We start from the raw sequence: 25,628 nt of genomic DNA, 5'->3' as shown, positions 1-25,628 counted from the left end.
CAATTCTGCTCTTTGTTTGGCTCTAGTATTAAGTATAGATTAGAGTTTGATAGATTCAACTAATTTAATGAATCATTTGATTTGAGTATTATTCATAAAAAAAAAAGATAATACCTGCGCTTATTTTTATCAGGAAGTGGCTGGTAGCGTTTAATCAAAATTCCAAAAAAAAAACATACCATCGATAATTCCCTAAAATTCTATCGAAACCGGAAACAAGGAACACGTCATCGACACATTGTCTCGATCTCCGGAACCTTCTCGTCAGCGTGATGTAAATTCATCGGCATCCTCTACACCTCCTTCCCTCCTATCCTTCCTTTAATCGAACAATCGAGATACCCCAGACGAAAAGAAAAAAAGAAAAAGAAATGTCGCAAAACTTGTTGTCTGAGGCCCGATGCAAACGACGGAGTTCTGTCGCGCTTTTCAACGGCCTCCTCCAGTCAATTCTATGGGAAAATACCGACGACGTATTTCACGCGACAAAATTGACAATACGCTCGCGCAAACGAGTATAATTTATATATTAAGTCCTTTCATAAGTATCATCGTGTTAACTATTAGTGGACTGTTTATGAAAATTCATATTTTTATTAACACGACGAAAGAAATGGAATCCGAAGGAAAGATTTATTTCACTCGCCAAATATTACAAATTTCTAACTCTGCTGGTCATTGATTATAAATTTCAAGCAAGTTACATTTTACTTTAGAAATTCAAAACGCAAAGTACGAGACGACATTACTTGTGGAACGAACGATCTGGACCTTTCTGAACAGTAATTTATTAACTAACGATATTAACGTTCTTTTTTATCAATGTAATTACTGATCGTACATCATAGATTTCTCTTTTATAATTTTACAGTTTTACGTCAAACAGGACAATTCGTAAATTTATAGAACCTGAAGTATAGTGCTTACTGGTACTAATAATTTGTCACTACTGACCAATTTCATCAATGATATTAATTCGAGATTATGCAAGACAGCTCTGATGATACATAAGAATATTGTCGTTTATAGTTGTAACGTAAATTCCTTTTGTTGCTCTATTTGATTACATAAACGGAAAAAGATATGGAGGATCCGGTCGAATAACACGTAAAAGCAAACACGACGTGATTCCGTATAAAGTTTCAGTATACTCGATCAGTTTTCAAACTTGATTTTCTCGTAAACCAACCCGAGAATGAAAAGCTTTCATTCTATATATTTTTCTTATTTTTCTACAAGAAATCGTGTCCTGCACGCTGTCACAAGTTATTCCGCCGGATCCTGTGTGTTAAAAGTTATTTTGTCACAACGCTCGTGTACATTGCTCCCCATTTTATTAACGTAACGCACAAAATCGATTGCGCACCGTAGGGACGAGGTATGGTGGGATTCCGCGAACGGAAGGGCGGTGTGAATGCCGGTGGAAAGTGAGAGGAAACGAAGAAACGATGGCAGAAAACGGAACTTTGCTCTTCAACGGCCGTCAGTCATCGTCGCGTGGACACTTCCAGCGACTTCATTCATCCTGGACACGGGACGAAAAAACTCGTCGCCGTTCCTGATTCCAATTTAACTTGGTACAAGGAACTTAAGAAGAGAGGGAGCGATAAAAGACAAAGTGACGAGAAGGAAAGCGGAGAAGCGAGTGTCGACGAGGCGAATCGGTGAGATAAAAAAAGATTGAAAAAAGAAAAAGACAAAAAGAGAGAAAGAAAGGAGAGAGGGAGGGAGAAAAGGTGAAGTAGAAAGGGAGAGAAAGAGTGAGTAGGAAGATGAGTTTGACATTCTCAATGGGGGTTTATTCGTAACACGTGAAGCGCGGAAATGAGTGGCATAGAGGAGCCACAGAAGCTGTTTCGCCTCCCGGGTACCATCGAGGAGGAGGAGGAGGAAAAGGATAACGAGGTTCGAAGCCACCAGCAACTCCCGGACAACCCGAACACAGCCGACTCACCCTTACTAGGACAAAGGAACACGGCAACCTTGTCCAGTCTGCCTAGGTACGTCACCCTGGTCAGGGTCAGCACCCAGAGCAGCAGCATCGGTGGTGGTGTCGGTCGGCAAGATTCTACCAGGTAAGTTCTTTACACGTATTTATATATATTTCTTTCACCGGTATATTTTTATGTATTTGTATATAATTTATATATCCAGTTAGCTGTTGCGATGTGTTCGTAAAGTGCGTACCTAAAATGTGTCGTTATGTGCACTACATACAATTTCTTTCATAATAATTATTTATATCTTTTTATTCGTTCGTTTTATTTCGTCTCGTCCTCCAAGTATTCAAATCATCTTCAAATTTACGAATATGTTTTAGCTTTCGCTAAAATTGCAATTTAAACAGCAAATTGTAACTGCTTTCTAAGCATAACGAGTATACTCGTCATAACACAAGATACTGTCATTTCTGTGATTCGTAAAAAACAGCCAACTGGATATAACATTTTTTATATATTTGTATATGATTTGTATATAATAATATATTCTGTATTTATCTATTATTCCCTTTTTTTAATCGTATTGTTGTTATCAAACGTTGTTCGGATTTATCAAGTTACCTGATATCAATAAACTTGTATCGAAATTTGACTTCATTCGTATATCTGGTAGAAAATGGATACTTGTACGTACCAGTTACTACAGTACGTAGATTAATATGCATACATGAGTCAAATTGGTTCGAATGAATGTAATTTAGTAATTTGTAACTTACCGTTGAAAGAAACAAACTTTGAACGTGAAATTGTCATAAGGAAACGTACTAAATCTTCTTCACATAAGATCATAATTATCGACTCGTCAGAATTCATAGAAAGGATAATATCTTCCAACGAAACTGTTATTTCATTCTATTTTTACCAACAGACAATCTTCCTTTTCAAAAATTGTCGCTGTAGAAATTTGCCAATAACTGATAACTGCGAGTCATTAAAATCAAGGACAACTTTAAAGATACTTCTAGCCGTTACTTGCAATGATCCTAAGGATATTCAGATCTCTGCCCAAAAGCTATTTCATTCTCGTGTAAAACCGGAAACGTCTGTTTTACATACAAAAGAGCGAACGTATCGGTGATCGTAAAAAAATAGTATAATCACGCGACAATTACCGAACAAAACATCGGTGGTTGGCGAATCACGTGGCCGGTTCCCAAGGCAGCCTATCTCTGCTGGATCATCCTCGAGCAAAAGTCAGTTGTGTTTTGTTTGAGGAAGCCATTCTCGACGTTTTGTGGCGCCAGATGCTGTGTACAGGATATTAAATAATCGGACAAAAATGCTGGGAAAATATCGATCACCCTGTATTCGGACCGACAACATCTTAACACGTAATTTTCCCAGAAATTCTTCGTCCAATGACAAATTACGTTACGTACGCTACATCTTGTAATTATCGCAACCATATCGATTATGATCGAAACCAGCGTTCGTCGTTTGCATAGGAAATCGTTAATGCGTTAAGAGCAGCAAAGGAAGCTTGCTCGATTTTTATAGCGTAATTTATCGACAAAATCTTCGATAGAATCATTGCATGTCCCGTCGCTGCCGCTTTATCATCTGCTTTCAAGTAACTTCACCGATTTTATCTTATCGATTCTAACCTATTCGTTCTAATGTTCGAAGGAAAAATCGTTCATCCAGCCTTTCGTAAGCTTCCGATATCGTAATCGAGAAACTCCGCCAAAAAAAGAAGCTGCATGTCTGTGTTATACGATGTACGGCGGCTGAGTAACTACGCGATTTACGCGTTTCATCTTACGGACGTTTTTCCAGAAAGCTGCTCGGTTACGAACGATTTTGTACGCGGAGCGTTGCACCCAATGATCGAGCAGAATCGACAAAAACGAGGATGGAGAAACTCGATAAGATTGCCGCGAACTGGATGCTGCTAATAGTCTGTAATCTTCCGTAATCGTGCATCGAACGAGTTTTTCCTTTAATCCGCCACCGTAATAGTAGCAGTTAACAAGAACGTTGGATCGTCGTTAGTGTCATCATAATTATTACGCCGGGATATTTGCCCTGTGCCTATCATCGACTTTGATAGAATTTATCGAGGCAGAGGTCTATTAACGTAAACGGGATGCAATATATTTCGCGTGGCATCGCGAGGCTAACTAACGACGTCCGTATTCACTGCGTCTATGCCGCACCACTGTTTACCCTTCTGGCTCTAATTCACCTATCGCGAAGCCTATCGTCCTATCCATTTATCAAGAACTTGAAAACATATTACACGTGCGACAATTGTAAAATTCAAGAACACGCGGCTGACCTTCGCCGCTAATTTACTTATGTTCGCCTCATTACGTTCTAACGCGGAATGCTTTTGAGAAATATGTCTTGGAAATTGTCAAGTTACGAGACGCGAACGTAAGAAGAATGACAAAGTATGGCTATATTAAGCATATTGACGACTAGATGCGTTTTACTAGAGATTTTTATATTAACTTTTAGCGACAATTATATCGTAGTAATAGTAGTTTGTGGAACAGATCGATGGGATTTTCATTGTTTAACGTGTCGATTGCTACCGCGACCGTTTCGTGACTCACGTTTTCTCGAATAAATTTTTCAGAAAGACTAACGTGCGATAAATTTTAGAGGCTAAAAAGTTGTCAACGACGTGAGTGCCTTAGATAACGTTGTTGGAGGAAAGCGCATAGATACAACGTAATATTTTGCGAAAATTAAACGTTATAGCGTAGCGTATGTGAATATATCGCGGGCTCTCGGGACGAGATGCATGATATTCGCATGGCAGTCGACGTGTTAAGTAGTCGGGCAAAGATAATAGACAAAATATCGACAGAATATCCGTTCTATCTTGATAATTAAATTTGCAACACTTTCGAAAATTCTTCGCTAAACATACACGATAGTAACCAACGAAGATATTTAAAAACTTTCATGTTGTATCGATAAAATTTCACGTGGAACGTCGACGAAAGATATCTTCAAAATTATAAATTACCAAATTTAAACGTAGAAAACGATAATCATTGTAATTACATGGGTAAAATTTCACGTGCAACATTAACGAAAAATATCTCCAAAATAAAAAAATAAATGAATTGGAAAACGTGAACATAGAAAACCGACAAGCCGTAAATAACTTAATAAATCGAGAATGGATCGTGCTTTATAAAATTCTATATTACTTGGTAGATGAAAAGGTATTCGTTTCGTGGAGAATTTCTACGGTTCAATGGAATTTTAATCCTCCGATTCTCTCGCAATTCTTTCTTTAGAACAGAAATTCTGTGCCAAGATCGCTTTAATCGAACGGCGTTCCTTTCTTTAATTAGAATAGTGGTAAGGTGTACTTGTCGGTATTAAAACTCGATACCTGCTCGTTGACTGGCTCGAGAGATTGCCTGCTCGGCGATTAATTTCAAGAAGAGATGGCAAATGTTAAACGAGCGTAGCGATTCACCTTGTGAAATCTCGAAAGGTCGCCGTAGTGACGAATTAATCGGTGATCGCGGAACGAGAGTTAATCGCGGAAACTCTTAACGATTTCTCAAGCTGTATCGGATTTCCCGTTTCCTGGACGAAAGACAATCCAGACTGTGTGGGTGCTCGTGATTTTCTCGAAAATACTTCCGTCTCATCGTGCGCAACGAATTAAAAATTTCAGGTTTTTTCACGAGCCAACGAATAACAATGCACAACGTGTAGTAGAAGATTTCCAGATTCTTTTGATTCGAGATAACGTTACGGTATTTTGTGTTTAATCGAATGAAAATATTATCGTATTCGAGATTTGTAACGCGCCACTTGTTACGCGTAACAAAAATAAATTTGATGCCATCGACGAGTAAAAGAGAATTTCATTTCTCTCTTAAACAACTTAAACGTATGACAACGATCACTATTACTGTATCGAAGATTTTTAGGATTATTATTTTATTCGAACGTGATACGGTTAAGCTTCTTGCGAGTATTTACCAAGTGTGAGGAGACGAGTATTATCTAAGATGCTAGAAAACACGTATTAAACTGATAGAAACTAGTAATCCAATTATTACTGCTCAACTAATCTGTATTTATTCGCATGGATTATACGCGCAACAGATATCTTGCGATCGATACGATGTGCGATAGAGAAACATCGTTAATCTGTCCAAAGTATTTTAGATAAGAAAAAATTTATAACTTTACAACATTGTACATCTGGGAAAATCCATTAAGAAATCTCTATCTTTAGACCTATTTATCTAACCCGTTGTTTCGTTCAATTAGAATCTCTATTATTATACAATCCGATGGCAGTGAGAATATTTTCTTGTTCTAAATAAAAAAGAATTTCTAAGTAAAACGATTTTAGAATATTGCGCGTCGTAGAAAGTTTATCCTGTTTTCTCGTTCAATTAGAATTTCCGTTTAAAAAATCATTCTTTGCGACAGGACGAATTACGAGGAATTGTTAAAAGATTACTCGAATTTCCAAGGCCAGTCTCGACACGCATTTCGTTTCTAAAAATCAGCAATTCCAATCACAGATATTTTATAGATAATTATAGACTTTTTAATACGTTTTTAAGATATACAATATCATTCGGCAATCTGGAATTATTAATTAATTCTATATTATACTATATTAATCTTATAATTACCTACTTATATTTTAACAGTTTTATTATCGACTCGAAATTAATCTAACAGACATGCACGACAATTTTCTTGAAAAGTTGACTTCCTTTAAATCCTCAACTTTTATAAAGCACGCTATAGTACTTTTAAATTTATAATCAGAAACTCCTTGTTACATCCTTGTTATATCTACTTTAACTTTTTCCGTACAAGATTCAGTTGTACTTCAGCGATATGTACATACTTCTAGCGTTAACCAACCGCGTTAACATAATCAATGTGTGCTGGAAAAATAATTCGGTCACATGTTAAAACCGGCGCGCCGTTTCTGAAGCGAGGAAATCCTGCTACTACGATAATCGTCGTGTGAAAATTCGGAAAAAAATTCCACGCTCGAGGTAGCCGCGATCGAAAATGAAAATCTTCGCGAGGCCGAAGCTCGCAACTCGTCCGATCTCGTTAGTTTAATTAAAAGCTCGTTATCGAAGCCGTGGACAGTGCGGTTGGACAGCTCGCAATAAGAGCTCGACCCGCAGTGTGCGTATACCCGATGATATTAACGCGCTGGTTTTAATCCGCGTCGGGAAACGCCTCGAAAATTGTGTACCGGAAGCTGGCCAGCTTCGTCATGTCGAGCCCGGCAAGATCGAGCGTTTCTGTCGGAAGAAGAACGAGATTCGTCGCGTCTCGCTCGAGCAAACGTCGCGAGAAACGAGACAGTTGGTTGGTTTTGTTCGAAGGAGGTAGAATACGTATTATTCTTTTCGTCGAGTGGCTTCATTCTGTACTTTACACGGTGACTGGCAAACATATTTCCAGATTTGTCGTAGGAAAATTTCACGAATGTATCGCATTATGGGTGTTACATGAAACGAATTTTTAAAGGCTTATTGCTATACCGTAGCGAGAGATGTTTGTTATCCGACTGCGAATTTTTACGGACAATTGGAAATTTGCGGATGGTAAATCGCGGAGAATGCGCATGGTATTGTATTCTATTTATTTATTCCAGCTTTATGATCTAGAAATTGGACTCAGTTTCGCATAGTTTATGAATATAAGATAAAACACGATCTACAGATAATTACGATACCATAAAAATATCAATGCATATGATATACAAATATATATATGTACAATATGCAAAATAAAATACTTGTAATTTGTAGCAGACGAAAGAAATTAATACGTAGGTTCCATTTCTTCGTAAAAATACGAAATTGCATAAAAATCCGCAGTCTAGATGTGATTATATTTGAAAAATTTAAAACGAAACCGAGTTTTCGATGGAGATTCCTATTTATTTAGCTTCTTAAATTCGAAATTTAAAAGAGGAGATGTCGTTGCAGGATGATAAAATTTCAAAATGTTTCAAGTAAAACACATAACACGTTCGTAAAAGGTTTTTATAGGTGCTTTCAGATACTTTCGTGAAATACTGCATGTCTCTGTAGAGTACGTGTTATTCTTTCAATAAAGCGACTTGGTCGAATATCTGATATATATCTGGAAAGAAAAATATCAAATTGAAATAACCTAAAATCGTGTCCTTTTACGGAATTTCCTCGTCTGTTGCTTTTATTGCTTCTGTTTTCTTTCCTATTTCTAATTGTATTTGTCGATTAATGCTCGATACTGTATTGTAAAATAACTTGATTAATTGAACCTAACCCAATTTGTCGAAAGAAAAACGTGAAAATGAAGAAAGAAAAAAAATAATGGACGCGGATGCCGATATCTACAAGACTGATTCGCTTTTTTTTTTTCTCATTCTGAAATTGTATCTGTCGATTGATAGTCGCGACTGTCGTGTACTACGTTGTAAGTAATTAGTCAACTATGATGGAACCAACTATCGAGTAGAACGAGATTTTCTGTTTGATTCGCGAAACCTGTTCGGAGACTCGATTTGCATGCAATTAGTCGTCACCAGGATGTTCTGGCAGCTTAATGAATATTTTTCAGCGTTCATTTAAATTCATGAAACGAAGTTCTGTATCTGATACCCTGTGAATATGTCGCTACTAATTTGGATAAACGACATATGGTGACATAAGGTGAATTGCCGATTCTGCCACCTTAAATTATTTCTAAACGAATTGTATTTATTATCTCCTTTGAATTACTCGATCAAAGGGTTTCGCGTTGCGCTTACAGAACAACCCTCGTATCTATATAGAAATATAAATTAACAACAAGAAAAAAAACTGACTGTTGGTGTTATTTTTTTATCCAACAAGTCGTGTACACGTAATTCGAAATGAGTCAGAACCTCTACTGACTCACTCCATATAGAGAATTAAATTCCATTGTTTACAGAAAAAAAGATTATTTGAAATATTTTATGTACTCGTAGGATTAATATTTTTTGAAGGAGTTCGATCGAATATTTCGCTGGCAAAGTTGGACAAACACACGTGAGGGCATGCTTTCGAGCTGTCGTACTCCGGAATTAGTACCGTTCTCAATTGACGCCTACAAACGATACGACCTCTTCTGCTATGGGATAGCACCATTATAATGCGCACCGAATAAATTACTAACAGCTAATGGCGATTCAACGTTGCCGGTGTTGATCGAGCCCTTCCGGTTCGTATTTCTTACAACGACTACTGCCAAATTGTTTTCATGGAAGCTTCGATTCGTATAAAAATCGCAGGAGAATCGAGGAAAAAATCTGTACATTGATCTGCAGAAATATTTTTACCAATAATACCGTAAATAAAAAATGAAAGATACGATTAGATGTTAGATAAAAAGCGTACTCGAATCACGTTTAAGATTAATCTTTTTGCCATTTTATATCTTTCGGAATATTTGTACGGAGGCAGACGAAGCTGATAAATCAGCTAAAAAGAAAGAGATAACTCGATCTGATTTGAAGATAAATCTGAATCGTGATTGATATCTTGGCAAACATACGAGGACGAAACTTTGGACGATCTGGATGTTCTCTAAATTATGTAAATTAGTTCCATTATTTTTATATCATACGCCAGAAATTCTGACCTATAATTTTCTCGGTTCTCATGACATTTCCCTTATCAGTGCCAATAAAACGTCATTGATATTGGATTTTAATTAACCTAGATACCATCCGAATTTCTTTCCCATGTAATATTTACGCATGTATGTACATTATTTTCCTATTTTAAATTTCAATTCGACGTATTAATGACATTCTCTTTGTTCCTGTTTATCGTTCATTTATTGTTCCTGCACTGCACAAAGAGAAGAACAAATCTTAGAGGCCAAACCGATCAACTCCACTTCTTGTGAATATCTCAATCTTATTATTCGAAGATATATGTAATTAGTATGCAATATCTCAAAACAAATGCGACTTATTTTCTCAATTTTATTTATCACCAGAAGATAGCATAAATAATTAGCAAATTCGAAAGTAAATTTACAGAAATAATTTCTTTCTACGTTTCAATTCATTCTACATTCCTCGACGATAGTTACTATTAAAAAGATAAGCGTGTCAAAGTGTTCATCAAAGTGTTAACAGCAATGAGGCTAAAAATACGTACCTATATTATATATAATCATATTTTGACCTCAATAAAAAGCAACATTAATTTTATCAGAAGTGTACTCATTAGCAATATAAACAATCGATTGAGTAATGGGAGAATCAATCGTTAACCTCAAAATTAATAACAATGAAAACAAAGCCAATATCTTCCTAATGTTAATGAACAGTGAAAGAGTATGAAACATGGAAAGCCTCTTAAAAATAGCTTGTCGATTGGAGTCGAAAAATCAGGCATTAATCTTCAAATTAATAACAAAAATTAATAGAAAGAAAACCAATATCGTTCCAATATTAATCAACGGTGAAGAGTATGAAACTCGAAAAGCCTCTTAAAAATAGCTTATCGAATGGAATGGAAAAAACAATAATTAATGTGCAAATGAATAAGAAATTAATAAAAAACATTAACATCAACAGCGAAGAGGCGTCAAACTCATAAATTCAAAGTATCAAGCTCGTAAAAAGGAATGTTCAACGAGTTGCAGCCTTTCCGTCACAAACGTCCACACAATCTCCGTATGGGAAAACCTCCTCGTACGTCGACAAACACCGACTTGTTCCAACGCGGCTTGATAAATCTGAGTCATGGATTTTCGATTCGGGATATCGGCTCGATAAATCTGATCTGAGATGTTCGATAATTCGCGGAAAAGTTTGCTTTCGCAAGTAACGCGTACTCTTTCGGCTCACAAGCTCGAGCTCGGGCGTTTGCGTGCGATCAGCGATTTCGCGATGGTTCGCCAAGAACGACGCGGCGCCGATAAGGAGATGGCTGCTCGGTGATAAGACATGCTCCCGGACTTTTCGAGTCAGTCAAACGAAGTCAGTGGAACAAATCTTGATTTGCTGGCGTTGTAGTCCAACGCTTCGCGATGTCGGCCTCGTCGAAAACGTTATCGGTGAACCGAGTGCATCACGCTATAAACGGGAAACAGATAGTGCCAATTGAAGAAGACATCCAGTCTTGAACGTCGTTTTGAGTTTGGCGATGATATTCGCGCTTTCGTCGTGCCAATAACAATCGACGAAAGTAGAGTTTAGCTGCCTTTTGCGAATCGTGAACGATGCTCGAACGCGCATAAAAGGCGGTGGATCAACTTTCGATCAAAAGTCTGAAATTCGAGGGCTGTGATTTGGTATCGAGCGCTGGTCGCGACGAGTATTTGTAGGAAAAGTTCTTTGCTCCATTTGTTCCGTAAGTTTTCAATGATATCGAGAAGGTGGAATTGTTCGTAGGCTGATGTTGATTCGAAGCTTAAACAAGTTTTTTATTGCAAAAGAAATTCTCCATCTCTTTGCTGGATAAATCTACGAAAACGGTAGAAATAGTGCGCTTACTCTAGTGTTGAATCGAAATTGAAGTAAATATGAAAAGAAGTGTAAAATACAGAGACAGTGTTGTTTAAGAATTCGTAGAATTTTTAGAAGTAATCGTGATTGAAGAAAGAGAAGTGATATCGTGATATCGTTGATAAAAAGAAAAAAAAAGAAAAAAAGGCAGGAAACAAGGGAAACACTTCGCGTGACGTAATCAGGCCATTTTCTCGCAAATGAAAAGAGCAAACGTTATTGTTAGTAGCTGATAAGTGGAGACCACTGGCCAGGTGTTGACTCGTATAAGACGTCCTACATCGTTGCTCGTACATCAGTAGATTCTCCATCATCAAACTCGACGCCTATTCACCCAACCATTCGGTTCTTCCGCGTACATCGCGTGTCTTCCTTTCGAACGATAACAGGCCATAAAACGAAACGAAAAGAACAACTTGATTATCCAAGAGAAAATACAATTTCACTTTCTTGAAGAAATCTTCAACTCGATTAAGACAGACAGATCCTGTCGGGCTTGAAACTGGATTAGAAAGATTTAATGGAATTACCATTGGATAATCAAAGAGAAATTGATCGATGACGTGTGTTTGGTTTTCGAGAATCAATTTTAAGAGTAACGGTTGAAGAGCAGATGCGATTGCTAATGAGTTTTCTCGGCTGTGTTCACAGTTGTCAAATAATGTACGATAAAGGAAGTCGATAAAAGATAAACTCTTTTTAGTCTGATTGTGGTTAACGAAACAAGTAACTGCGAGATCTAAGACGATAAATAAAAGACTTACGTAGAACGATAATCAATCGGGACAGCAAGTAATTGCCTTCCCTTTGATTAATTTCAACGCTTCGCATTTGCAACGATCATCGAAGCTTTATTCTGCGACGTGAGAGGACTTTTCGCGATCGCTAAACTATTTGACAAGATAGTAACTTGTTAGAATTATCGCTGCAATCACTGTGAATTCATTCTTACTATCGTTTTCGTCAAGATCAAAGGGAATTTTACAATCGTTGAATTTGTTTCAACAAATATTAGTTGCTAATATTGTTTACTTTATTAAGCCAATAAAGAAACGGAAGATTGTTGAAATTATTGCTGCGAGCATAGAAATTAATACTGATTTAAAGATCGTCAAATTTTCCAAGGATCGTGCAAAGCAGCAGGAAAATCGAGATTTTCAAAATTAACTTTCAAGTTCGAAGTTGACATTTGGAGCTTCTGCAAATTATATTAAACCGAGCGTACACGTAGAAATTTCTGCGCGTATCGATAAGTTGTACGTGTGTGTTATCTACAATCGCGCAAGAAACCTTAAGATCGTGACACAGAGAAATGTTTGTACAATGTGAAAAAATCCTTCCGCCACTGATCCTTCTTCGTTCGCGATAAGAAATGAAAAATTGCAGCTACGTCGAAGCGTGTCGTTTAATATCAGGTACGCGTGCAATCATATGTCACAAATTTGATTATCCAAGTGTCTAGAACTTCTTCGTCAAACTAATAAATCTTTCGAATAAAACGGGAACAACGTCGTACGCTATTATCCTCGAATGGAAAACATTCTTCGAGGTAGAGTATTGTCCGAATACGCGAGCTGACGCGTGTGTATCAAAGGAAAAAAGGAAGAGGAAGAAGCAAAAATGAACGGAGACGTTCCAAAAGATCCAATTTCGAGCGTGAAATCATCCTCGCCGGACAGAGACGAGAAACAAAATCTGTTGCCATCGTCGGAACAAACAACACCTGTTATAGTAAAAATGTCTAAAACTCCATCGCTGAAAAGCAGGTAAAATGACACACTTCAATCTGAATTTATTCGATGTGACGAGTTATCGAGCTGCGTAGTTGGCTTCCCAGTTAATAACTAGAATCGTGGGATTGGCTATTCATTAATGACCAGTGAATTAATAACGCATCGACGAACGCGGTCTTTCTCGTCCACTTCTGTCTCTGCGCTGTTATTTACGACTGACAAGTTAATTCGATAAACGATTATATTCCAACCGGTCACCCCAACCGTCCCAATTATTCGAATAACGAGGACACAATTACGAAAACACCTAATAAATTCTTGTGTGCAGACATTGCTCGCTGAATTTTTCGCAAACAAGATGCTACTGTATAGTAAGCTAAAAAGTAGTAGTGGCGTAGATCAGTCCGCTATCGTCTTTCATAGAAACAACGTCGTTTGTTTATCGTCATGAAAGATTCGTTGCACTTTTTCAAATCAAACGGGAACATATGCAGACGGAGAATGAAGATATAAATTGATTTATTGTGAAAATAATGCAGCGGTGCTATTTGGGAGTTGGAATTCAAATTCAAAGTCCAAATTCTCGAAATTTTGAATTACAACAGCGCGATTTTCGGACTGCCAAAACTGTACGAAACTGTGCATAAGTCTCGGGCTATTCGTGTAATTTTTCCATCCGTGTAATTAATCCGTCCATTTTTGTAAGCCAGTTAACTGCATTTGACGAGTACGTCGCTTGCATTTGTTTACGCACTCAACGATCTAAGCCCACGAGAGATTTCTAAAACTAAATTCCACGGTTAGCTGGTGAATTAATGTCCAAATACTTTGATCCTGCTCCATAACTATTGACAACAGTATGATAATAATTAGCATTTAGTAAGCAATGATATTAATAAATCGGCAAGCTGCAAGTCGATTAGATTAAAAATTAAGATTCAGTAGACAGTTATGCAGTAGACAGAACGACAATTTTAAAGCTGCGTTGCTTCCTCAGACGTACGATCAGTTTGAAAATTATTAATAATTTGCTGAGCAAATATTTATCGATTCAAAATAATTAATATTTTACGAAACAGTATGCTACCATACACGCAGGTGTTAATTCAACGCATACTTATTTACTAGTCGTTGAATGTTTCGAAAGATAACTGGCAAATAACCTTGGAATTCATCGTCAAGCTTCGATTTGGATAATCAAACTGCTTCGATGATTTTACTTCGTGCCTTCTCTGCAGCATAAAATTATAGAAATTTCTTTGTTGTAAACTATTCCTTATCGTCTATTCCCGATAACGATAGAACTTAGATCAATCAATGATATCTCGACGAATTATTCGAGGTTGTGCAATATCGTATTTACGATGATCTAACCTTGTCAAGTATCCAAAGCTTGGATAAGATTCGATCACTCTTGTCCTGTTAAGCAAAGAAGACGAGTTAACTCGTCATACGAATTGCTAATTCTTTTGTCATAATATCTTATAATTTCTTTATTTATAGATTTTCTATATTTTTACGCATCATCTGATTTCTATTCAAAATAAATCACTGCTACATATATTGTACATTTGAAGACTCTACGGCAGAAACATGATAAATTATTCTTCGTGGAAAGGCGATCTTAAAGTCCAATATACTTTGAACTATATTTATGACTATTATAGTTAAATAGCAATAATTATTCCGTGATTCTATAAAATATTTCTCGGATAAATCATTCGTTTCTAAATTTAAAATATTCTCTTTTAGTCATCAAGCGGTATAAAAGTCAGAGAATCAACAAACATTGACTCATTAATCTTCATTTACATTTGCAAGAATTAAAGCCGACCTAATTAAATTTGATTTATCTTCGTTAGTTTTTAATTCTCTAATTAATCGAAAATCTTCTTATTGACGGGCTATCCAATCAACAGATTAATTTTCAATTTTTATTCCATTCCCCTAACATCTTTTCTTTCGCTATCTTTCCACCTAAATCTCACAGTTTTATGAAACAAACAAATGTATAACAATGAAATGTATAACGTTGTAATAAACTATTATCGTTTAATCCTTAACACGTCGATTTTAAATGTTTCATGAATTTCTTTCTCTTCCATCACACTATCGCCTGTATCTCCTTTTCTCGTTTTTCCTGCCGCTTTTGTTGTTGTTTCACGCCTTCTCTAACCATCGAACAGATTATCTTAATGATATTAATAATTTCATAATGATATCAGAAGATTAATCGATTAAATTATCGATCTTATAATTAATATTAGTAAATGCCATCGATCTGAGCGATAAATCAACACAACGGTGAACAAACGCGGACCATAGAGTTCACCGCGTGTGTCGGCGATTGATTTACGCGTGGCAATAAATAAATTGGTAGATAACAGTTGCTCGGTTATCGTACGGAGTCAAAATGGCGACTTCCTTTTGGCCATATGAAAGGGTGGCGAGCGCGAAGGTCTCAGACAGATCATCGAACTGGTCGCGTCGATATATTCCGCTGTTGGTTCTGTGCAGCTGTGGCCGCTTTTCGCACGATTTTCGCGCGTTTTCACAGCGACGAATGATGAAATCGCTCCTGTCGACTTTGCATCTCGAATCGTGCAAACATCGCAGTTCGTTCGAGTTATCGCTGACTGATTAAGAAGTTCCTTAAACACGCTTCTTCGACGCGATTTAAATAGACAGAAGCACCAGAGGCAAGTGGCAAGCGTATCATTTATCGACAGCGTTAAAGTAATTGGTCGAGCTGTCTAGGGATTGTCAAAATTATTTGTTTTTCTTTTTCTTTCTCCTTCTCTTTTTCGATGAAGATTCAGTTGATTTATGAACTGTTGCCACTAACGAGAACGACTGTCTTTCTGTTTCGGGATATGATAATTTCAGAGTGAAGTTTTAAAACGGTGTAAATGATTTATGATAAATGTGTCGAGTTTGTGATCAAAATTGTCGTGTGTTTCGTCTGTTGAAGAGAAATAGTTGGTGAACTTTTGCAACGATTGACAGTTTGTCATGGAAAGGTTCAGGAAGGATCACGTAAAATGCGAAGAAATCCATCGTGAGTATTCTTCTTGAAACATGTGTCATCTATCGATCATCGAACAACTTTCGTCAGAATCTGCGAACGATAACACGAAACACGAACAGATTCATCGTAGGTATTTTTCAAGGAACGACAGAGGAATAAAAATTAGAACGATTAACAGAAATATTCGCGCAACTAAAGAATAAAACATCGTACGGTGGAAAGAAATTTTCACACAGACAGAAGATAAAATCTCGGGCATTCGGAACGAAAAAAAAGGAAATGAAAACTCGTGCGATATTTCGTGCGAAAATTCTCGATCAAATAAAATTGTTACACGAATAAAAAATAAAATCTCGAGCAATGCGGGCAAAATTGTCGCGTTAACAATACAGGAAATATCATACGTTGGAGACAAACTTGGCGATAAAATTTTCCATCGTTCGCCATCTCCGCTGCAGACGATCATCCGCTTAGCATAATAAAAATACGTGTCTAAATCCCACTAGATGTATACATCGCGCAAAATACGTCGTAAAAATCACGATTTGCAAATCGTCTATCGCGCGCGAATCTCGGCTAGAATTTTCATAAAGATTCGAATAAGGAAAGCGATGGGTGCGTAGCGATCGATTGACACCAGTAGAACAATATGATCAGCTGAAATTTGCTATTCAAATCCGGCAAGATCTCCGCGGAGAATATATTACGGCGCGTGTACAAATGTCGACGAGGCCTTAGTGAGAATTTCCTAGAGCACCTCGCGTTTTTGACTGAGTGCTCGAAGAAATAATTTATTCCCTCACGGTTATTTTGCTAGAAAAAAAAAAAAAAAAAAAAATAGTACGCTACACGTGTTACCACGTGTTGAGATAATCGAAACCGAGATTCAGTTCTGCGCGAATGATTTACGATCTCTATCGTCAAGTAGCTTTCGCGGAAAGCAACGTCATTGTTAAATAATCGATGCGCAGACGTAATCGTTATTTTGCTGAATCTCGAAGCCGATAATCGTTAAAGGAATGGTACAACGTAGCATAAAAATCAATTGATGCCTGTCTGATTGCTTAAGATTAATTAAAAAGCTATCAAGTTTCAGGAATATACCTGACTTCTATCTTTAAGTGGGTCAATACGTAGCGACGTATAGGATCAAATTTCTCAATCAAAAACGTGTTCGTCCTTATAAAGAGTACAATCACCTTGTCAAACGGCCTCGTCACGAACTTTTATCGTGTCGAATGGCTATCGTAAGAATAATCCAGTGAAATCAACGACCATTACAAGGAATCTGTTCCAAGTTCTGATACCAGTTACGCTGAAAATCGCCTCTGTTCCTCTCGTGCTCGCGACAGGGATCTGTATAATTTTAGGACATAAGTCCCTTTGAAATTTTCGACGTATTTCCAAAATTTATCTTTCCCTGATCGAGCATGGCCAAGCGATCAGATAAAATGAAAATTTGAAAGAAATCTGAGATAGAATTTTTGTTAAATTTGCAAAATTTATCTCTTCCTCGTTCGACGAAAGTCGAACTAATTCGTTAAAAATTAAAAGAATTCTACGCGCGATAAGAACCTATAAAAGACAAATCTGCGAACAAATGAAATCGAAGTTCCTTTTTCCAAGTACCAACCGCCAGAATTGTAATTTCCAGGAGCCGGTACAGAGCATGGCCAACGCGGAAGCTACGTCGTCGTGCCGTGTTAAAAAACGGCGAGTGCAACGTCCTCCAGTCGCGAATCTCCAGGCGTTCCCTGCGCTTCCTCCGGGACATATTCACGACCCTGGTCGACACTCAATGGCGATGGATGTTGCTGTGCTTCACCCTGAGCTTCGTGCTCTCCTGGCTAGGTTTCGCGGTCATCTGGTGGCTCATCGCGTTCAGCCACGGTGACTTTGAAAAGGACCACCTGCCTCCTTATCAAATAGACAACAACTGGACACCTTGCATCAACAATATCTTCTCGTTCACGAGCTGTTTCCTGTTTAGTATCGAGACGCAGCACACGATCGGTTACGGAAGTCGTGTCACGACCGAGGAATGTCCTGAGGCGATCTTCGTTATGTGCATCCAGAGCATCGTCGGTGTGATGATCCAGGCATTTATGGTGGGCATAGTGTTCGCAAAGATGAGCAGGCCCAAGCAGAGAACTCAAACGTTGCTGTTCTCGCGGAACGCTGTTATCTGTCAGAGGGACGGCGAGCTCTGTTTGATGTTCCGAGTCGGCGATATGAGGAAAAGTCACATAATAGGAGCCGCCATTAGAGCCCAATTGATAAGGACCAGGACCACCAAGGAGGGCGAAGTGCTGTCACAGAACCAACAGGAACTGGCCGTAGGCACAGATGGTCAGAATGGTAACCTGTTCTTCATCTGGCCCACTACGATCGTTCACAAAATCAACGCGGAGTCGCCGTTTTACAACATGTCCGCCGAGGACATGCTGACGGAGAGGTTCGAGATTGTTGCCATCCTCGAAGGAACGATAGAATCGACAGGACAAACCACTCAGGCCAGATCCAGTTATTTGCCACAAGAGATCCTCTGGGGACACAGGTTCGAGCCCATGGTCACGTACTCAAAAGAGAGACAGGGCTACGAAGTGGATTACTCCTTGTTCAACAATACCACGCAGGTCGGAACGCCTCTGTGTTCTAGTAGAGAGCTGGCGGAGTTTTACAAGATACAGGAAGAACTTCGTCATGGGAACGGTAAGTGGTTGCAGGTTTCTAGAGAATGGATACACTTAGCATTGAATAGAACGTAGTTTCTGTGTGTTACCTATATTATCTGTTCAGCCTTCTTTTCTAGTTCTCTTCTCTTCCGAAATGAGTTTGACGTGAAAAGAAAGGATCGAATATTTGTATCTAGATTCAGCGGTGGGCTAGTTAGATTTTTGGATAACTAGATCTTCCCTTCATTTCGTATCACACGGTGTCGTAAGAGTAATGAGACTGAATATCTGTTGGCACACATTGTACATTTAAAAGTACGATTACCAATGTTGTCCAACAAGGAAACGAAACATTATATAGCGTACTGAATAGTTTCGAACTGGAACATTCTACAATTCACAAACGTACACGGAATTCACGAATTAAATGAAACATTACCTTCCTTAAAGACAAAAGTCGGACACGAGAATATAATGAACTCACGGAGTTACTAAAAACAAGAAATAGCGAATAACATTATTTTTCATCTTGCGTCCTTTCCGCTTTGCGGCTTCTTCTTATGGCGAATATCAGAAGTAGCCGCGCATCTTCGAACGATGAATTATCTTTCTATCTTAAGCCGTTCTTTAAAAATCATTTTGCAAGAAATAAACGAAAGAAAGACTTATCTTCCACATCGATACATCTTGTTTCTTATTAGTCTCGCTACTCTTCCACCGTACACACCTCTCACGTCTAATACTGTCTAGAATATATTAGAATTGCATACTTGGAATTCAACGTAAAACCACGCATTCTTCTTACGACACGCGTCAACGGCACCAGACTCGTCCTGTCACACGGCCTATTCAATTTTTATTTACTAGAGCGGAATGTCCGGTGTAATTAAAAGTTTCCGCGATGCGTCGGCCAATATAACACGTTGCAAAATAATCACTAACGACGCAACAAGGTCGGTCTGCGTTAATTGGCATGCTCGCGCAAATCAAACTAATCGATATCAAACCACCTGCTTGCCTCATGCTTGCCTCCATTGTTTGTTCTCTCAGACTCGCGTGCTTTAAGCTTCGAAATGTTTTGAGCTTCTGTATGTACGTATGCACGTGTTGACGACTCTGTGAACGGGTCTCGTTCGATGTCTCTCTGACTCTGTTGGTGCTGGTGTATATCGTAGATGGAGGCCTGCGGAAAATTCCTAGCGAGCCGAAATCCGCGCCGGTGATATTGACCAGCAACCAAGCGGACGCCCCGGAGTTCCTTGCCTCTCAAGGACACTCTTCTCACGGATCACCGAAACATCACATTGACATTCCATGGATCGACGAGAGCTCGGGTGTTTAACACGTCGACTGCGGAGCCAATGTCGCATGCGACGAACATTTTCTTCTTCTTAACCCTTGAGCCGCGGGCGATTTTCATTTCTCTTTTTTTTTTCTTTTTTCTTTTTTCGTACAGAAAATCGCAGACGAAATTGATAGATAGACTGCGGATATTTCTGCAGATTTTTAATAACTTTCCGAATACGACTGAAAGAGTAGAACTTGGGGATTTGTTTCGTTTCGTCGAATGTTTGTAACAGGTATCATACTGTTGAACATTTTATATATTTTGGCATACCACGTTCATTCTGTGAATTTTTGCACCCTTGAACTTCTCGTGAGTGCGTAAAATTCCGCCGTCTATTTATACCTTGTACAGCTCTATCATAAGGAGATTCTCAATGCAATAGAAAAAACGACGCCGTAATAACGTGGCCGAAAATTTTGCCGAAATTAATACTAGAACTACGCGGGTCCACGATGTGCCTAAATATTTCACGTACGAATCAGTCGAATTCAAACGATATTCCTTTAAAGAATTGATCTATATAATTATATCTGTAAATTTCTGTACGGAAATAAAAATCAATATTAATCGTGGCAAAAATACCAGTATGTCTTCAGAAAGTTTGATAAACGTCAGTTTGATGGTTTCAGTAGTTCTACTGTTAACACGATGACTGCCATGCGAATCTCATATACCTTTATTGCTTATCTTTAAAACGTTAAAATAAGTAAAACGCGATTTTCGCGTCCGCGGCTGCAGGGTTAAAACGCTTTCACGAGGGTTGACGTCTCTCGATAATTGGCCAAATAAGAACTCAACTCGTGACCAGTTAGCGAAGCACCACACGCTGTAATTTAAGGCAAACCAAAGATTCCACAAAAAGCTACGACTCGTCTCAAAGTGCGTATCGAGCAATTTTTTCTACGGATTTTCCGCGGCTGATGAGTTTCAGATGTTCGATAAGAGGTCCTGGTTTGTCCGTCTTACGCTTGTGTCTGTTTCTCGTATTGTCCCAATCGCGGGAGGTCCTGTCGAACATTGTTGCGCGATACGATCCGATCGAGAGGTTGTTGGTAAAGGGCTATCATACGCATTGAGAGTCAAACGTGAGATTATCATTGATTTATAATCCTGTATACTTTGTCTCTTTTCAACCAGTTTCCAATTTATACGCGTAGAAGATCTGAAATAAATTTCTTTCAGTATACACACACTTTTGAGTCTCAGTGTACGTACAAAACTATCGCTGAGCCACGCATTTACTAAATCATCTTTAACTCTTTGCAATTTTACGTCAAGTTGAGTTTCACCTTCTATTTCATTCTTTTCTTTTAATAAAAATATGTTAAAACAGATGTGGTTATTGCTTATGAAAATACGAGAACACAGCCAAAATTACGAACACCTTTGAAAGTTGTTTATTACGTGTAGATCGATCAGGATAAAGTGTCGAGTGTCTGGACAGCAAAGGGTTTAGCAAAGCGTTCGTAAGCAAATTGAATCGCTGAGGCAGTAAGCGAAATTCCTGCAAATCCTGCTTTTCTCATCATCGTTATTATCGAAAGATATTTCAGACATTTGACTCGACAAAAATTTCATTTAACCATTTCATATGTAACCGAGACGTTACACTAATACCCAAGCATCTGTTTTACAAAGTTAGAAGAGCGAAAAGCTTCAACTCCAGATACAAACCACTTACCTATGGAGGGCGAAACTAATACGTTTGTAAACGAAGGGTTAACCAAAGTGGTATTTGTTGGTTGTCGTAAGATAATTTGTAAAATAATTCTAAGGCAAACACATGCACATCGAAGTATGCGTCATATCGATTATCCATCGAAATTTATACAAACATTTCTACTCGCTAAATTCGAAAGATCAAAGCTGAAATTCCTCTAAGTAGAAGACTATTTTGCAGGTATGATAGTAGACGAGGATTTCCTAATGGAGTCCTGTCAGGACAGCCAATACCACTACGGTCATCGTCCACACCTAAATCATCCTCATCATCATCCAAACCACAATTTAACCTACGTGGACAGCGGCAGAAGCGAAACCAGCGCCGACGAGGCGACCACCTGTCGAAATTCTTGCAGAGATTCGACGTATCACGGACCACCGTTTCCAAATCGAGACCATAGCCACTATAAGATTCTCGATTTAGACGGTGATGGTATCCAGGTGATGGGTGATGTCGATCTACAACACTTGCCGGAAGCGGTGAACAGGGAGATCCTGAAGAACAGCCGCGAGATCATCTTCGAAGAGCCAGAAACATCGAGAGAAGGGAGTCCGTTGTTACTAAAATCGACTAATCGGAAGAACACGAGACACGGTGTTCCGGACGAGGAGAAGAGATCTTTGAACAGTTCCAAGAGGAGTCTCTATCATAGAAATATTCTTCGAGGCTTGGAAGAAGATAAAAGATCTCTGGATGGGTCCAGAAGAAATTTGAATGGGTCCAGGAAGTATTTATTAATTCCCTTGGATAACAAGAACGCGGTGGAGACCGGATACAGGGAGAATTTCATCGTTAATAGAAAACACACGGGCAGCAGAGAGTATTTAAACGCGACGAGGAAGGCTATCTACGTAAAAGGATGCAGGGAGCCCCATGAAGTGGACACTAGAGGAAGATTGAATTCCAACGACGACAGGTTGATGATAGAAATAGAAAAATCTTCGAAATCGTGTCAGCCACAGGAGATATTAGCTAAAGATAAGAGCACTTCGCTGTCGGATCCTAATCTATCGCCGAACGACTACGTTCCTGCTATAAAGTCACCAGTTCCATCGACTTTGTTGCCAATCTCTCGAGTATCCGATCTGTCGCCGGAATCTGGCTTCTACGATGGAACGCAGTGGAACTGCAGCCCGGAGTGCGTTAGAAAGGATCTAAAAATTCCCAACGAACCTGTGATCGCAAGAAATAGAAGGAGTTACGAGAATGCGCAACTTCAGGATGTGAACGAGGTTTTATCGAGACCTAACAGTGATAATAGCTCGTTGGATAGCGAGGAGTCCAAGAATTTAGTTAGTGAGAATGGTTCTCGTAAATTTGGCGAGAAGAATATTGCCGCGAAGCAGACGGTCCCTTACACGAGCGTCTGAGCAAAGTGTGCCTTTCTCTTAGTGTAACGTATCGCTTCCAAGTGCCAGTGCAATTGTGTTGTACAGAATATTGCGTTTTATGTATTTCCAAAGCGGCATCGGAGTCGTGATTGGTCTTATTCAACCCTCGAGCATCAATGATATTGATCACAGCTGCGGCTGGACACGAAAATTGGAACATTTATTCTTCGGTTCCATGGATCAGCTTGTTTCGTTCTTTCGGACGAAATCCTCTTGACCGCACTCTACCTTTATTTACGATCGTACCAATATTATTAATAAAATTCTACAAGTAACGGTAACGAGCTTGCTTATAGAATAAATGAAATTTTGCAACTGAATTTTACAAATTACAAATCGTCCGACTACTTCGTTCGATGTGAAGCTAAACGCACGTAATTTTAAGAATCTAAGAATTAATATTGTTAATTGGTAAATTATCGTGCAAAAAAACTCTTTATAAAAAATAGATATACGAAATAAATTTTGTCAAATTTCTGAAGAATTCAACAAATTCGTGGAATAAGAATTTTCAATTAGTTTCACGTAGTTCATTGTGTTCTGAGGGTTGAGAAAGTAATCAATGTATTTCCGTACAGACATTCTTCGTGTATGGCAGTGATTATACAGAAAAGTGATAAACAACAGAGCTACAACAAACAAGCCACGACTAAGGGATAGAAAATAAATCAAAATTATTCTCATTTATTTTCTATCGTTCAGCCGTCACGTATTTCATCGTTGTGCTTCTTATCGTTCACCGCTTAGCGTTTATCACTCTTCTGTATAGTCACGGCTTAAAACGCGTAACTTTTCCAACTATATATTATAAGTATCTGTGAATTTATATTCTATAAATTAAGTAGAAGATATGCGGACAATTATTTTTGCTATTTTACGATGATTGTAAATTACACTAAACCGCAGGTCGGTTAGAAGCTTCCATGTGTAATAATTAAAAGAGCCAGTCAAATTGCTCGTTCAATTTAGTAAAATTAATCTTCTAGAAACGAAACGTGGATATAATCGTTTTTGTTCGAACGACGAGGCTTTCGAGAACTTGGCTGAAAACGCTTCACGGGGTAGTTTCGAAAACGAAGCATACGACGCTCTAACCATTAATTACATAATTAACCGTCATTTTAATTAAAACTTGGGAACTGAAATATCGAAGATCTTGGAGATTTCATTAATGAAAGTTATCAAACAAATCAGGAGGAACCGGCGAATTTAAGATTAAGTTATCTAAAGTCAGCATATTCGATAGATTTAGGTATAAAGATCGACTAGATGTAACAAAAGTACCTAGCAAACTATCGAAAGGTATATTTTTACAATTTAGCACGCACAAACGCTAAGGTATTAAATTAACGATATTCTGACTGAAGTCATCGATACGTCAGTTACGTCCATGCCTGGCAAAGCATCAGTGTTCGAACGAAACTTCGTAGATTTAGCGATGCCATTTAATTCCTGTTAATTCTCCCGCAAATTCACCCATTAAAGACCAATTTGCCGGATATAGGCAGATGAAGAAAAAAAATCGAACGAGTCTTTGGAATTTCATTTCGTAACCACGATATTAAAAAAATGAAATTCAATGATTTACTTCGATCAAAAACAAACAACAAAAAAAAAAAATATATATATATATACATATTTCAAACGAATAGTCTTTAATGGGTTAATTTGACAATTTATGGCGAAAGGAACTGTGTTGATTAAACAATTCCACGTACTATACTTCTAATTATGGTAGAAGAAAGATAGCCATCATAGCGAAGATAAAAAAGTGCCTTGTTTTAACTTTCTATTTTCACGAGAGTGAGGGTAACGAACGTTCTCACCGCCAAAACAAATTAGCCTCGTTTAATATTTATTGCTTGCAGGGTATCCTAAGCACTAGGTCGACGTTTGTATATAGAAACGTTCCCAGTTAAAAAGACACTATCGATCGCGAGGATAGGTTTGCATGAAATCGACAGCCGCTTCGAGAGCTTCTCAGCTATGTGATTCGATCGGCACAGCGAACCAGATCGAATTATTCTGATATTATTTAGACGGAGTGTGCAGAGGAACCTGAAATGGTAGAGCTCCGAGTGTTCCTCCGGGACATGGATACCTGCCATCGTGACTTCTAGCATAAATTGTGAAACTCTTATTTGTAATAAAGACCATTCGAAATCTACCATTCGAGAAATTTAATTTTTTCCTTCCTCTGAATTTCGTCGTTAAAATCCTTCCTCGTTTCGCTTTACCTT

The 25,628-nt window shown here is 38.2% G+C and overlaps 2 protein-coding genes across 6 annotated transcripts in view; both read left to right on the top strand.

The window, feature by feature from the left end:
• The window catches only part of LOC139993127 (ATP-sensitive inward rectifier potassium channel 12), a 60,351-nt gene extending 42,404 nt beyond the window's left edge, over positions 1-17,947 (top strand). Inside the window, exon 10 of one of the 2 annotated variants that reach the window (XM_072014583.1) lies at positions 17,906-17,947. The gene's annotated coding sequence lies outside the window, so the exon portion shown is untranslated. Of the gene's footprint in view, positions 1-1,371; positions 1,509-17,905 lie in introns of those variants that run through there. The other variant, XM_072014582.1, reaches the window with a different exon arrangement.
• LOC139993125 (uncharacterized) lies at positions 1,560-25,555 on the top strand. 4 transcript variants are annotated; one of them, XM_072014575.1, is made up of 4 exons: positions 1,560-2,075; positions 16,195-16,281; positions 17,906-18,963; positions 22,175-25,555. In XM_072014575.1, exons 1-4 carry the CDS (start codon positions 1,825-1,827, stop codon positions 23,365-23,367), a joined length of 2,589 nt encoding a protein of 862 aa, XP_071870676.1. In that variant the 5' UTR covers positions 1,560-1,824; the 3' UTR covers positions 23,368-25,555. The 4 variants fall into 4 exon arrangements, with proteins under 4 accessions (XP_071870676.1, XP_071870677.1, XP_071870678.1 ...); XM_072014577.1 differs by lacking the exon at positions 1,560-2,075 and adding an exon at positions 10,576-13,256; XM_072014576.1 differs by lacking the exon at positions 16,195-16,281.
• Positions 25,556-25,628: the final 73 nt, after the last annotated feature.

This window comes from Bombus fervidus, chromosome 12 (assembly GCF_041682495.2).
Source record: "Bombus fervidus isolate BK054 chromosome 12, iyBomFerv1, whole genome shotgun sequence".
In the NCBI taxonomy this organism is placed as follows: domain Eukaryota; kingdom Metazoa; phylum Arthropoda; class Insecta; order Hymenoptera; family Apidae; genus Bombus; species Bombus fervidus.
The sequence above is the reverse complement of the archived record's forward strand: the minus strand, read 5'-3'. Positions and strand labels throughout refer to the sequence as shown.

Bases quoted from the DNA above. Each gene is read 5' to 3' on its own strand.
- LOC139993125 (XM_072014575.1), top strand. From the start codon at position 1,825: ATGAGTGGCATAGAGGAGCCACAGAAGCTGTTTCGCCTCCCGGGTACC. The intron at 2,076-16,194 runs GTAAGTTCTTTA...CGTCTGTTGAAG, and splicing joins GGTCGGCAAGATTCTACCAG to AGAAATAGTTGGTGAACTTT. The intron at 16,282-17,905 runs GTGAGTATTCTT...TGTAATTTCCAG, and splicing joins AAAATGCGAAGAAATCCATC to GAGCCGGTACAGAGCATGGC.